The sequence below is a fragment of the Epinephelus lanceolatus genome, chromosome 3 (assembly GCF_041903045.1).
Source record: "Epinephelus lanceolatus isolate andai-2023 chromosome 3, ASM4190304v1, whole genome shotgun sequence".
NCBI lineage: Eukaryota > Metazoa > Chordata > Actinopteri > Perciformes > Serranidae > Epinephelus > Epinephelus lanceolatus.
In genome coordinates, this window is record NC_135736.1 from 51,119,843 (window position 1) to 51,135,000 (window position 15,158).

Below are 15,158 nucleotides of genomic sequence, written 5' to 3' on the forward strand. Positions count from 1 at the left end.
AAGACTGCAGCTGAGAGCACAGGAGCAGAGCGTATCAATTTTTTTACACGTTCAAATGCAGCATTACAGTGAGAAGACCAGTCAAAAGGCGTAGTCTTCTTAAGTAGGTTTGTCAGTGGAGCTACCACAGTGGAGAAGTTGGGGCAGAAGCTATGATAATACCCCACCAACCCAAGAAACCGCATCAGTTCTCTTTTGGATGCTGGCACTGGATAGTTGAGAATGGCCTCCACCTTAGCCTGTACTGGACGAACTTCACCTTGACCAACCACCTTACCCAGATAGGTTACGGTTGCCTTAGCAAACTCACACTTTGCTAAATTGACAGTTAAATTTGCCTGGGTCAACCGATCAAGCACTGCACACAAACGTTGAACATGAGATTCCCACGTCTCACTGAACACCACAACGTCGTCCAAATAAGCTGAACACCCTGCTAACCCAGCTAACACTTTGTTCATGAGACGCTGAAAGGTTGCTGGAGCATTTCGAAGACCAAACGGCATGACAGAATAAGAAAACAAACCCCATGGTGTAATAAATGATGAAATTTCCTTGGCCCTAGCTGTCAGTGGCACCTGCCAATAACCTTTCAAAAGATCCAGTTTGGTCACAAATTTGGCACCACCCACTTGACCAATGCAGTCCTCAATGCGAGGGAGTGGATAACAGTCAGGCCTGGTGACTGCATTAACTTTCCTGAAATCCGTGCAAAATCTGTCTGACCTATCCACCTTATCTACTAACAGACATGGAGAAGCCCAGCTTGAGCCTGATGGTTCTGCCAACCCATGTTGCAACAAATACTCCACCTCTTTCTCCATACGCTGACGCTTTTCCACTGGCAGCCTGTAAGCACGCTGCCTCACAGGCAGAGCACCCCCCCCCCATGTCATGCTCGATCATAGTAGTACGTGATGGTGTATCTGAAAAGAGAGACAAATGAGACAGCAGCAGTTTCACCAGATCTTCCTGTTGAGTATCTGAAAGATAACTAAACTGACTGGGAAGACTGTTCAAATACTCAGAATTTTTAAGCTTTCTAGTTAGAATGGCCTCAGAGGGAACATCAAAATCATCCGAAGGCCCAGCACCAATTGTGACCACAGACTTAACACCATCACCTACAGGAAGGGTATCATTGTCTGTCATGGCAGAGGCAGTCAAAAAGGGTTTCAACAAATTCACATGACACCACTGCACTTTCTTCCTCCTTTCGGGTGTGGCAATCAAATAGTCCCGGTCAGAGATCCTGCTTTTCACTGTGTAAGGCCCACTGAATCTTGCCTGAAACGGTGAACCAATCACAGGCAACAAAGCCAGAACCTGGTCCCCTGGCTCAAACAGCCGGGTCTCAGCTTTTTGGTCAAAGCCCTCCTTCATTTTTCTTTGAGCTCCACCAAGGTTCTTGTGAGCAGTAGCACAGGCAATGTACAGTCGTCGACGAAAGTCATTTACATAATCCAAAACATTCTCAGACGGCTCCTCAGGTTTCAAATCAACCCCCAGAACTGCTAGTGGACCCCGGACAGAGTGACCAAACACCAACTCATTTGGACTGAAACCAGTACTGGTCTGTGACACCTCCCGTATCGCCAACAATAACCATGGTAGGCCTTCTTCCCAATCCAGAGAAAGCTCAGTACAGTAGGAACGCAACATAGACTTCAACGTCTGATGAAAACGTTCCAACACACCCTGAGACTCCGGATGATAGGCGCTGGAGACATGATGTTCAACCCTCAGCTGCTTACTGCCCTGGTCTGTTTGCACTATCTTTGGAACGCCAAAAGTTGACATAAAGGAAGTAAGTGCTTTCAGCACTGGTTTAACCTTTATAGAGCGCAGCGGAAAAGCAGCTGGATAGCGTGTACTCTTACACATCACTGTTAGTAGGTACTGGTTACCTACCTTACTCTTTAGAAGCGGGCCCACACAGTCAAGCAACAGATACTCAAAAGGCTTCTCCATAACAGGAATTGGGTACAGGGGAACTGGCTTCAGCTTCTGGTTGGGCTTTCCTGTTAGCTGACATGTTTTGCAGGTTTTACAATAGTTAGCAATATCCTTTTTCAATCGAGGCCAGAAAAAATGGTGAAGCACCTTATCATATGTTTTCTTTACGCCAAGATGGCCTGCCACCCCATCATGTGAAGTGCTTAACACCACGTCTCTGAACCTGGAAGGAACCACGACCTGTATCACACTGTCAACCTGTACCCCACTCACCACACGAACCCACTTCCTCAACAGTAACCCATCACTGAAAAAATAACCACTAGAGACACTCTTGAGATCACCCTCCGAACCAACCATCTCAAATAAAGGCCCCAGTGTAGGATCCACAGCCTGCTCCTTAATCCACTTCTCCCTAGAAAATGCAGACAAAGGAATGGAAAAAAACTTACATGATTCCTGTCCCTCAGAGAGACCTGCCTGAGAAGACTGACCCTGTCCAGAGAGCTCAGACTGTTCTGATAGAGCTTTAGTCCTAGCCCGGGTCACAGAACAGGAGGGAAACACTGTAGGGCTCTCTTTAGCACACCCTTCAGGCTCTTCAGGTACCTGCAAAACTGAACCCACATACACAAGTGGTGGACCCTCTTTCCAAATCTTTGACCCTGCCAAATCATTTCCCAGGATGACATCAACCCCTTGTACCGGCAACTGAGGACAGATGGCCATATCAACTTCACCACACACCAAATCAGAATCAAAATGGAAACGATGAACAGGAACCCAGAGCGTAACCATCCCAACACCCAGTACAGGAGCTTTCCCACTAGTAGCTGTATGGGCTGAAAAAGGCAACACACTTCCCAAAACAAGACTCTGATTAGCTCCTGAGTCCCTCAGAACCTTAACCGGTACCTTCCGCTGTCCATCTAAAGACACAAAACCATCTGATACAAAAGGTTTATACAATTCATCCACATGCTTAGGTGGCACAGTCCCTGGTGGATGAACAGATTCAGACATGTTAGCGTGAAGCGCAGAGGTCACCAGGCCAGCTGGCTTCACATACACACTGGCATCTGCTGATTTTTGACCAGTTTTACTAAGTGGACATTCCCCTTTCCAGTGTCCCTTGTTCCTACAGGCATGACAAATCCTGCCTGGATCAAATTTCCCATCTGTCCCTGGGACATGTCTGCCAGCATTAGAAACTTCATGAGCTACTGGAGGCCTATTAGGCCCAAGCCTAAAATTCTCCCTCCGTTGCCCTTCTCTCTGGCCATGACCACCAGGTGAGCCCCTGCCATGCGTTAAAACATATTCGTCTGCCAATACTGCTGCTGCGGCTGCTGTTTTCACCTTCTTTTCAGTAATATAGGTGGCCAACTGGGCAGGCAATGAACTTTTAAACTGTTCTAACACAATCAAGTCACACAAATCATCATATGACTCCACACTGGATGCCGAACACCACCGATTGAAATGAGTTAAAATGTCTTGAACAAACTCAACATGGGTTTGCTGGTCTCTTCTCTTCCAAGTCCTAAACTTCTGCCTATAAGCTTCTGGCACCAGTTCATATGCTTTAAGGACTGCAGCTTTGACTTTGCCATAACTAGCACTATCAACAGAACTGAGGGCAGAGAAAGCTCTCTGGGCCTTGCCTGTGAAAATACACTGTAGCATTAAAGTCTGGTGGGCATCTGACCAGCTCCTAATGCCTGCTACCCGTTCAAACAAAGCAAAAAATGTGTCAGGGTCTTTTTCGTCAAATTTTGGCAACAAACGCAACCCTTCAGCAACATCGAAGCCACGATGCAGCCCTGTAGCTCCACTCTCATTCATTAGCTTCAACCTCAGCCGCTCTACTTTAACCCTTTCCTTCTCTAATGCTGTAGCAGCCCTCAGCTTCTCCTGCTCCAACTCAAATTGAAATCTCTCCCTCTCCAGCTTCGCCTTTTCTCTCTCCAGCTGCAGACACTGCTCAAATGACCAAGCCCCATCCCCAACACATGGACCCACCAGAGCTGCTGGAGCCTGAGCCACCTCCAAAAGATTGGCAGACACTGGCAGACACAGCCAGCCCCTCAACAATGTCTCGTAGCTCAGCCTTTTTTGGCACCTCCTTGGCCTTAGACCAACCCAAATGTACTGCCAAGTCCACCAGATCTGATTTGGCAAGCTGAGCTAAAGTGCTACGAGATGGTCGCTGGAGGAACTCAGAAACTAGTGTATTACTGTGCTCACTATCCATGTTAACTGTCAATCTAAATCACAACCAATGCAAACATCAGACCTCATTCACAGAGAAAGCAACAAGTCACACAGTACATAGCCACAGAGAGATTGAGTGACAAAGGAGCGCCCCTCCTAGCTACCTAAGTCAAACTAGCTAACTGCACCCTAGTCTTCATGTGCGTACTGGCGGCAGGTATTTATGCATCTGTAAACCATCTGTATTGGGGAAGACAACTTGTCCCAGCCAATACTCCAGGGTGCTCCCGAGACAACTGCTACTAACCGCACGGACAACACACAAAAACAACAAACAGCCCTGCAAAACAAAAAAAACAGAGCAACCCCTCCTTGTGAGAGAACTGCCACTTCAGCCTACATGAGGGACACAACTGCTCCAGCCATAACCTCCCCACAGCCACACACAGTGCAACCTAAAGTCACCATTCTCTGAACGCAGGTCAACAAAGAGAGCACTGCACCATTTACCCCCCGGTTAACACAACACTCAAACAAGCCACTGTGAGCCTCCCAGTTTTAATGCCACACAAGAGCCAAACATTGACACTCCCAAGTTCAAAATTGGACGAGCCCCCACTTGTTATGCCCAGCTCGTTTAAGAGCACAACAAAAGAGGGAGAACCACACAGCAACCAGTTAGATTAACCAAAAATTTATTTAAAGAATAAGATTTAAGTGCAGATCAGTAATCAGTGGTGTGGTGAGAGGTGTTGGATGTATGAGGTGTATGTGTGTAATCATAAGGAACCAAAAGAGCCAACGTAACACAACCCAAACCAAACCAAACAATGCTGGGGTTGCCTGGAGGCCCCAGCCATCCAGGAAGGAGAGAGAGAGCCATCTTGGAATGGCCATGCCTTTATAGACAAGGCCACAGGTGAGGTGAATCCCCTGATGAGATGGGAGGGAGACAGGCAGGGAGAACCTGGGAAGGGAGGAGCACAGAGAGGCCAGCAAAATACAACATGGCCGAGGCCATCACATAAGTCAAAATTAAACGTTTCAACACCATGCATTTGACAGCAGTATTCACCTAACATAGCCTACATATCTTTAATTATATAATTATTTATATGTCTCTATGTATATTTTTACATAAATCCCCAATATTTTATTTGCCTTTAAAAAATCCTCTTCGTTCATTTAATTTGACAATGTTTATCGTATTGTGTTATATGTATTAATTCTAATTCTCTTAATTCTAAGAGGATCTTTGTCCCATGAGAGCAGGCAGCTGTTCTCCGTGTCTGCAGTGTAAACATCTTTCGCTGGCGATTTGACAGTCACTAGAAGCACATTATGACCCTTTGTAAAAGTTTTTGTGTGGTACCTGTGTTCTACATGAGCTAGTCTCGCTCACCAGACCTTTCTCAAGAAAAGAAAGGTCTGGCTGGGCCAACTCTCACTTTAAGACTGGAGAAAAAAACGCCCCGGCTGCTTGTATTTCTTTCAACCAATCACAATTGTTCTTGGCGGTGCCACAGCAACGGTGCGCTTGCAAAAATATTGCCGGGGGGAAACAGGTTTTGGTGTAACACGCCCACAAAAATATCGCCTACAGGACGCGAACCATGGCAGAAAAATGGCTACATCCCCGCAAGATCAAACACCGCAAAAGTTAGTAAAGGACGTGTTGAAAACTGCTACCGGCAATGGTAGGGCGGGACTTCAGCGGCTGGCTTGTTCCGCCCAATGAGAGGCTGATCTTTGCAGCCAGCTTCCACCCACTCAGACTATACATGAGCTAACGTTAGTGGCTAAGGACGTGTCTGTCTGACACACACATACCGTTAACTTGCCGTAGCCTTGCTGTTTGTCATGTTAATGTTATCTTTGGCAGCCCTGAATAGCTTGTAAAGCTTTAGCATAGTTAGTTAACACGTTTTTTATCGGCCCATGTGTTTACTGCTACAGAAAATTAATAAATCTTTGGTATATTTTGGCAGAATCGCCGTCATTGAAAAATTAGATCGCATATGCATATGAATCGAGATCACGATTTTATTACGATTAGTCGTGCAGCCCTACTGAGACGTGTCCACTGAGACGTGGACGTGTCCTCTGAGACATGTGGATGTGTCCTCTGAGATGTGTCCACTGAGACATGTGGACGTATCCACTGAGACGTGTCCTCTGAGACATGTGGACGTGTCCTCTAGACGTGTCTGCTGAGATGTGTCCTATGTCACTCGGTCCAGCTCCTCCTGTCAGTCTAACCTCTTTAAAAAGTGACCTCACTGATGTTCAGCTGTTCATTAACTTGTCTCTGGCCACCCCCCCCCCCCACCCCCCTCACCTGTCCACAGGTGCTTCGCTGCCCCCCGGCACACACACCATCCCCCTCAGCCAGCTGCAAGGCCCGCCTCTCACCATCCAGGGTCCCGGGGCCCCTGGCCCCACTGCCGCCACCACCACGCTGCACACTCCACCCACACCGCCAACCACACTGCTCCGCCTCCCCGCCACCGTGTCACTGGCAGGTGAGCATGACCACTCCCGTGTGTGTGTATGTGTGTGTGTGTGTGTGTGTGTGTGTGTGTAACCTGGAAAAGTCATGGAATAAGTAAGGTCCTTGAAAGTTTTTGAGAAGTCCTGGAATCTTGTTTCTTATAACAAAGCTATTACAGTGACGTTCTGTGGAGAACCCCCACACCCCCGACACGACCTGTGACATCATCAGGTATGGTTCTTTGTTTCCTCGTCTGTGTGTGCAGCTGGACTGATTGTTTGAATCTGATAGGTGTGAATAACACAGAGGCGGAGTCAGAAGAGAACCTTTGTGACAGCGTGATTTAACACGTAGGGTCATGAATCTGTGTGGACACCTGACGTGGACAGACTGAAATGTCCATGACACACGGAGACTTAGACTTAGACTTGCTTTATTGTCATTCAACAAACTGGGGGGTTTGTTTCAGTCCATAGATGAGTGTTTATTTATTGTATGTGAGTGTTCAATAGTCTTACAGCCAGGGGAAAGAACAGTCCATGGTGGGGGTGGGTGGGGTCAGAGGAGATGCGTTGGGCTCTGGTCAGGCAGCGCTTATGTCCAATGTCCCTGATAGAGGGGAGCGGGGACCCGATGATTTTCTCCGCTGTCCTCACCACTCTGTGCAGAGACTTCCAGTCAGAGGCCTTACAAGCCCCAAACCAGACAGAGATGCAGCCGGTCAGCAGACTCTCGATGGTGCCTCTATAGAATGTAGTCAGGATGGGAGGGGGGAGGGAGGCTCTCCTCATCCGGCACAGGAAGTGCAAGCACTGCTGTGCCTTTTTCGCCAGGGAGGTGGTGTTGAGGGACCAGGTTAGTTTGTTGGTGATTTGCACTCCCAGGAACTTTGTGCTACTGACGACCTCCACCGCAGTGTCATTGATGAGGAGTGGTGTATGACTGGGCCGAGATTTCCTAAAGTCAACAATGATCTCCTTTGTCTTGTCAACATTGAGGATCAGGTTGTTGACTTTACACCAGTTCACCAGATGTTTCACCTCGTCCCTGTAGGCCAGTTCGTTGTCACCCTGGATGAGGCCCAAAACGGTTGTGTCGTCCGCAAACTTCAGGAAGTGGTTGGTACTGAATCTGGGACGACAGTCGTGTGTCATCAGGGTGAACAGCAGGGGGCTGAGAACACAGCCCTGGGGGGAACCGGTGTTCAGGGAGATGACGCTGGAGATGTTATTTTTCACACGTACAGACTGGGTTCTGCTGGTGAGGAAGTCCAGTAGCCAGTTGCATAGGGGAGCGCCGAGGCCCAAGTGACCCAGTTTGCACACCAGGTGCTGAGGGATGATTGTATTGAACGCTGAGCTGAAATCCAGAAACAGCATCCGCACATGGGTGTTTTTATCCTCCAGGTGTTCCAGGCTCAGATGGAAGGCAGAGGAGATGGCATCCTCAGTGGAACGGTTCGGCTGGTATGCAAACTGGAATGGGTCAAGTGATGGTGGGAGTTTGGAGATGATGTGGTCCTTCACTACCCTCTCGAAGCACTTCATAATGATGGGGGTCAGTGCTACAGGGCGGAAGTCGTTCAGGTTGGTGCTGTTGGATTTCTTAGGCACTGGAATGATGGTGGCAGCCTTGAAACATGACGATACAACAGCCTGCATCAACGAGGTGTTAAAGACGTCAGTGAGGACGTAGGCCAGCTGGTCGGCACATTCTCTGACGACCCGTCCTGGAATGTTATCAGGGCCTGCTGCCTTCCGTGCGTTGACTTTTCTCAGGGTCCTCCGCACATCCACTGTTTCAAGTCTGAGTGCCTGCTCGTCGAAGTGAGGGACAGCTTTCCTCGCAGGGGTGGTATTTAATTCCTCAAACTGTCCGAAGAACTGATTCAGTTCGTTGAGGAAGCTGAATCAGTTCTTTGGACGGTTTGAGGAATTAAATACCACAAACACAGAGACACTCGGAGACCAGTGGGCAGTTTGAAGGTTCACAGCGTTCTTCTTCTCTTCAGACAAACAAACCAACGGGCTGATCGAACTGTTGCCTCCAGTCTGCAGACCGCCTTTAATGACATCATTAACCGTTGGAGCAGTGATGTCATCAGTTCAAATCATGGTTCGTCTGAAGGTTAATGTTGCTGCTCTCAGTTTACTGCTCACCATCAGGGTCTGGTGGGGCCGCTCATTCAGCCGTTACCGCTGGTAAGGCTGTCCTGACCCAACAGCGTCGCTATAGAAACCAGGGAGACCAGAAATCAGAGAGACCACAAGAGACCACAACAGACCAGTGAGACCAGTGAGAACTTTTTGAGCCACAGCCAGATGACCTGTTTCACACTGGCACTCTCAGGTGATGATCCTGGTCAGATGGAGGGAAGGTTACCTCAGTTCATTTACACATCGACCCAGAGCTGGATAAAATCTGCGAACTGTCCCCTTAATGTGACGGACACAGGTGACGCTGTTTGTTTTTGTGTTGAATCAGAGAATATTGATTATTGACACACTGATGGTGACTGATGGATGACATGTAGCTCTCCTGTGTTTTCACCAGGAGGCGGAGTCTCTCAGCAGCTACAGACCATTCAGGTTCAGCCCAGCAGTCAGCAGACCTCCACCAATCAGAGCAGCTCCGACATCAACAACCCCGCCTCCTCCACAGGTAAGACCATAGCCCGACGTTGCTGATGTGACTGACGTTGCTGATGATACTGATGTTGCTATGATTACAACAGAAGTTGAACTCTTCAGGTAAAGTTCCAGCTCACTGAATGTTAGCATTAGCCCTGATTGTTCCATTTTCTTTATGCTGAGATCATTTTAGCAAGCTAACACAAAACCATGTCTGTCTATCTCTGTTTGTCTGTCTCTGTCTGTCCCTGTCTGTCTCTCTGTTTGTCTGTCTGTCTGTCTCTGCAGCCAGTCTTTCTGCCTCCATTGTGTCCTCCTCTTCCTCGTCCTCGTCTGCCTCTTCCTCAGTAGCAGGTCACATGATGTACCCCGGCGGTCACACGGTGATGTACGCTGCACCGACGCCCTCTCTGGGTGACGGCAGCCTCACCGTCCTCAACACCTTCCCCTCAACAGGCCACGGCCAGTCACATGACCCAGGTACCATCCTGCTTCTGTGGTGATGTACATATGAACTCTAAGTTGTTGTTAACACGTGTTTGGTTGTGTTTTATTTTCTGTCTCTCAGGTCCTCTCCCTCAGGTCTTCCTCACCTCACTCCCTCCGGTCGCCGCTCAGATCCCCGTGTCTGCAGTCCAACTGCACCCGGTACCATACTGCTGATACTACTGCTGACAGTACAGCTGATAGTACTGATAGTAGTACAGATGGTTCTACAGATAGTTCTACAGATAGTAGTACAGATAGTTCTACAGATAGTAGTACAGATAGTACTGCAGATAGTTCTACAGATAGTAGTACAGATAGTAGTACACATAGTACTACAGATAGCAGTATAGAGGTTTCTACCGTTTTTGAGGTTTCTACCGTTTTTTTTCCCCGTTAAAGGGGTTTTTTTTGGGGAGTTTTTCCTGATCAGCAGTGAGGGTCTTAAGGACAGAGGGATGTCGTATGCTGTAAAGCCCTGCGAGGCAAATTGTGATTTGTGATATTGGGCTTTATAAATAAAATTGATTGATTGAAATTGATAGTAGTACAGATAGTACTGCAGATAGTACAGATAGTAGTACACATAGTACTACAGATAGTAGTACACATAGTTCTACAGATAGTAGTACAGATAGTACTGCAGATAGTTCTACAGATAGTAGTACAGATAGTAGTACACATAGTACTACAGATAGTTCTACAGATAGTAGTACAGATAGTAGTACACATAGTACTACAGATAGTAGTACAGATAGTACTACACATAGTTCTACAGCTAGTTCTATAGATAGTACAGATAGTATTGCAGATAGTAGTACAGATAGTATTGCAGATAGTACAGATAGTTCTACAGATAGTAGTACAGAAAGTTCTACAGATAGTACTACTGATAGTACAGATAGTAGTACAGATACTACTACAAATAGTACAGATAATTCTACAGATAGTATAGATAGTACTGCAGATAGTACTACAGATAGTACAGATAGTAGTACAAATAGTACAGATAGTACTGCAAATAGTAGTACTGATAGTATTGCAGATAGTACAGATAGTAGTACAGATGGTTCTACAGATAGTAGTACAGATAGTATTGCATATAGTAGTACAGATAGTAGTACAAATAGTACAGATAATAGTACAGATGTATTGCAAATAGTACTACAGATAGTACAGACAGTAGTACAAATAGTACAGATAGTACTGCAGATAATAGTACAGATAGTACTGCAGATAGTACTACAAATAGTACAGAGAGTACTACAGATAGTTCTAAAGACAGTACTGCAGATAGTACTACAGATGGTAGTGCAGATAGTACTACAGATGGTAGTGCAGATAGTACTACAGATAGTAGTGCAGCTAGTTCTATAGATAGTACAGATAATATTGCAGATAGTAGTACAGATAGTACTACACATAGTTCTACAGATAGTACTACAGATAGTATTGCAGATAGTAGTACACATAGTACTACAGATAGTTTTACAAATAATACTATATATAGTTCTACAGAAAGTACTACAGAAAGATATACAGATACTACAGATAGTTCTACATATAGTTCTACAGATAGTACTACAGAAAGATCTACAGATACTACAGATACTTCTACAGATAGTTCTACAGACAGTACTGATGATAGTACTATAGTAAGATCTACAGATAATACTATAGTACTATCATTAGTACTGTCTGTAGAACTATCTACAGACAGTACTACAGACAGTACTACAGACAGTACTAATGATAGTACTATAGTAAGATCTACAGATAATACTACAGAAAGTACTGCAGATACTACAGATAATTCTACAGATAGCACAACAGATGGTACAGATAGTACTACTGACACTACAGATAATACAGAGAGTACTACAGAGAGTACAGATACTACAGAGTACTACAGAGAGTACTACAGATAATACAGAGAGTACTACAGATAGTAGAGAGAGTACTACAGTAGTACTGTAGATACCACAGAGAGTACTACAGAGAGTAAAGAGAGTACTACAGAGAGTACTGCAGATACTACAGAGTACTAGAGAGAGTACTACAGTAGTACTGCAGATACTACAGAGAGTACTATAGAGAGTACTACAGTAGTACTGCAGATTCTACAGAGAGTACTACTGATAGTACTACAGATAGTACAGAGAGTACTACAGTAGTTCTGCAGATACTACTGATAGTACTTCAGATAGTGCAGAGAGTACTACAGTAGTACTGCAGATACTACAGAGTACTATAGAGAGTACTACAGTAGTCCTGCAGATTCTACAGAGAGTACTACTGATAGTACTACAGATAGTGCAGAGAGTACTACAATAGTACTGCAGATACTACAGAGTACTACAGTAGTACTGTAGATACTACAGAGAGTACTACAGATAATACTGCAGAACTATCTGTACTACAGATAGTACAGATAGTACTACAGAGAGTACTACAGATAGTACAGAGAGTACTACAGTAGTACTGCAGATTCTACAGAGTACTACTGATAGTACTACAGATAGTACAGAGAGTACCACAGTAGTACTGCAGATACTACAGAGAGTACTACATTTGCTACAGAGAGTACTACAGATAGTACAGAGAGTACTACAGTAGTACTGCAGATACTACAGAGAGTACTACAGATAATACTGCAGAACTATCTATACTACAGATAGTACAGATAGTACTACAGAGAGTACTACAGATAGTACAGAGAGTACTACAGTAGTACTGCAGATTCTACAGAGTACTACTGATAGTACTACAGATAGTACAGAGAGTACCACAGTAGTACTGCAGATACTACAGAGAGTACTACATTTACTACAGAGAGTACTACAGATAGTACAGAGAGTACTACAGTAGTACTGCAGATACTACAGAGAGTACTACATTTACTACAGAGAGTACTACAGCTAGTACAGAGAGTACTACAGATAGTACAGAGAGTACTACAGATAGTACAGATAGTACAAATACTACAAATAGTACTACAGATAGTACAGATACTACAGAGAGTACTACAGATAGTACTGCAGAACTATCTGTAGTACTCTTTGTAGTACTATCTGTACTACAGATAGTACTACAAAGAGTACTACAGATAGTACAGATAGTACTACAGAGTACTACAGATAGTACAGAGAGTACTACAGTAGTACTGCAGATTCTACAGAGTACTACTGATAGTACTACAGATAGTACAGAGAGTACTACAGTAGTACTGCAGATACTACAGAGAGTACTACATTTACTACAGAGAGTACTACAGCTAGTACAGAGAGTACTACAGATAGTACAGAGAGTACTACAGATAGTACAGATAGTACAAATACTACAAATAGTACTACAGATAGTACAGATACTACAGAGAGTACTACATTTACTACAGAGAGTACTACAGCTAGTACAGAGAGTACTACAGATAGTACAGAGTACTACAGATAGTACAGATAGTACAAATACTACAAATAGTACTACAGATAGTACAGATACTACAGAGAGTACTACAGATAGTACTGCAGAACTATCTGTAGTACTCTTTGTAGTACTATCTGTACTACAGATAGTACTACAAAGAGTACTACAGATAGTAAAGATAGTACTACAGAGTACTACAGATACTACAGAGAGTACTACATTTACTACAGAGAGTACTACAGCTAGTACAGAGAGTACTACAGATAGTACAGAGAGTACTACAGATAGTACAGATAGTACAAATACTACAAATAGTACTACAGATAGTACAGATACTACAGAGAGTACTACAGATAGTACTGCAGAACTATCTGTAGTACTCTTTGTAGTACTATCTGTACTACAGATAGTACTACAAAGAGTACTACAGATAGTAAAGATAGTACTACAGAGTACTACAGATAGTACAGAGAGTACTACAGTAGTACTGCAGATTCTACAGAGTACTACTGATAGTACTACAGATAGTACAGAGAGTACTACAGTAGTACTGCAGATTCTACAGAGTACTACTGATAGTACTACAGATAGTACAGATAGTACTACAGTAGTACTGCAGATACTACAGAGAGTACTACAGTAGTACTGCAGATACTACAGAGAGTACTACATTTACTACAGAGAGTACTACAGATAGTACAGAGAGTACTACAGATAGTACAGATACTACAGAGAGTACTACAGATTGTACAAATACTACAAATAGTACTACAGATAGTACAGATACTACAGAGAGTACTACAGATAGTACAGATTGTACAAATACTACAAATAGTACTACAGATACATCAGATACTACAGAGAGTACTACAGGTATTACAGTAGTTCTACAGTAACGTGTGTTTCCTGTCTGGACAGATGGTGATCAGTCAGCAGAGCAGCAGTAACCTGACGGAGCTGCAGGTCGTCAGTCTGGACGTCCACCAATCAAAAGACGACTGAGTGTCACATAACTCTCTCTTACACAAACACACATGATGATGATGCAATGAACTTCCTGTTTGCTTTGTTTTTCATCATCATGTAAACAACAACAGCACTCTGCAGCAGCTGATCGTTAAACGCCTCACACAGGAAGTGATTTTCAGAATAAAGCGCAACAGTTTTTCATCGGAATAAATCATCTACAACAGAAAACATTAATGACCCTGAAACTGACGATGTCATCAGCCTGATGTTCAGGTGAATGTTGTGATGATGTGACAGCGTGACCAGGCATGACATCATCACACACTCACCTGTGTGTGTTTGTCACATGAATGTATTGTTGTGTTTCACTTTATAATTAAAAAATTAAAAGTGCCAAAAACATGTCCAAGAAACAGATCACCCAAAAACCATGAATCATGTTTACGTCTCCAGTTTCAGGACACTTCCTGTTGAGTCTCCACATCAGGCTGACATCACTTAAGTTCTGTTGGTGCGTTTAAGGACACTCGATCATGTGAGAACTGATGGTCAGCTGCTGGACTGTGTTGGATTGATGAGTCATCAGAAGACGATCAGGAATCAAACAGACGCTGAGCTGCTCTCAAGCTGATGACAGGAAGTAATCACATCTGGATTCAGCTTCAGTTTGAGGATTTTCTGTTTCTGTTGGACCTGCTGATCCTCGTCAGACCCACAGGACCTGGTCAGACCCACAGGACCTGGTCAGACTCTAAACAGACATGAGGATTTATTTTCTAAACTGAACTGTATTTTTTTAGACTTTGACAAAGGGAGACAGGTCAGTTGTCAGCTGTGTGACCTCTGACCTCATGTCTTCATTCACTCATTTACATTTATTTCTAAACAGCAGTGATGTCATCAGTTGTTTGTTAGCAGCAGGTTGTTTCTGCTCAACAGAGTTGAAGAAATCAATCAATCAATCAATTATCAATCAATAAAAAGACTTG

The 15,158-nt window shown here is 44.5% G+C and overlaps 1 protein-coding gene across 3 annotated transcripts in view; it reads left to right on the plus strand.

Moving 5' to 3' along the window:
* LOC117255993 (serum response factor-like) overlaps positions 1 to 15,158 on the plus strand; it is a 34,353-nt gene that overhangs the window by 19,187 nt on the left and 8 nt on the right. The window contains exons 4-9 of one of the 3 annotated variants that reach the window (XR_004501591.2): positions 6,519 to 6,692; positions 9,215 to 9,322; positions 9,580 to 9,771; positions 9,860 to 9,939; positions 14,119 to 14,442; positions 14,623 to 15,158. The exon at positions 14,623 to 15,158 is cut by the window's right edge and continues 8 nt beyond it. Coding sequence is in view for 2 of the 3 variants with exons in the window: in XM_033625271.2 (XP_033481162.1) it covers positions 6,519 to 6,692; positions 9,215 to 9,322; positions 9,580 to 9,771; positions 9,860 to 9,939; positions 14,119 to 14,202 (638 nt within the window). In the remaining variant the exon portion in view is untranslated. Of the gene's footprint in view, positions 1 to 6,518; positions 6,693 to 9,214; positions 9,323 to 9,579; positions 9,772 to 9,859; positions 9,940 to 14,118 lie in introns of all 3 variants that reach the window. The other 2 variants (XM_033625271.2, XM_078166577.1) reach the window with 2 other exon arrangements.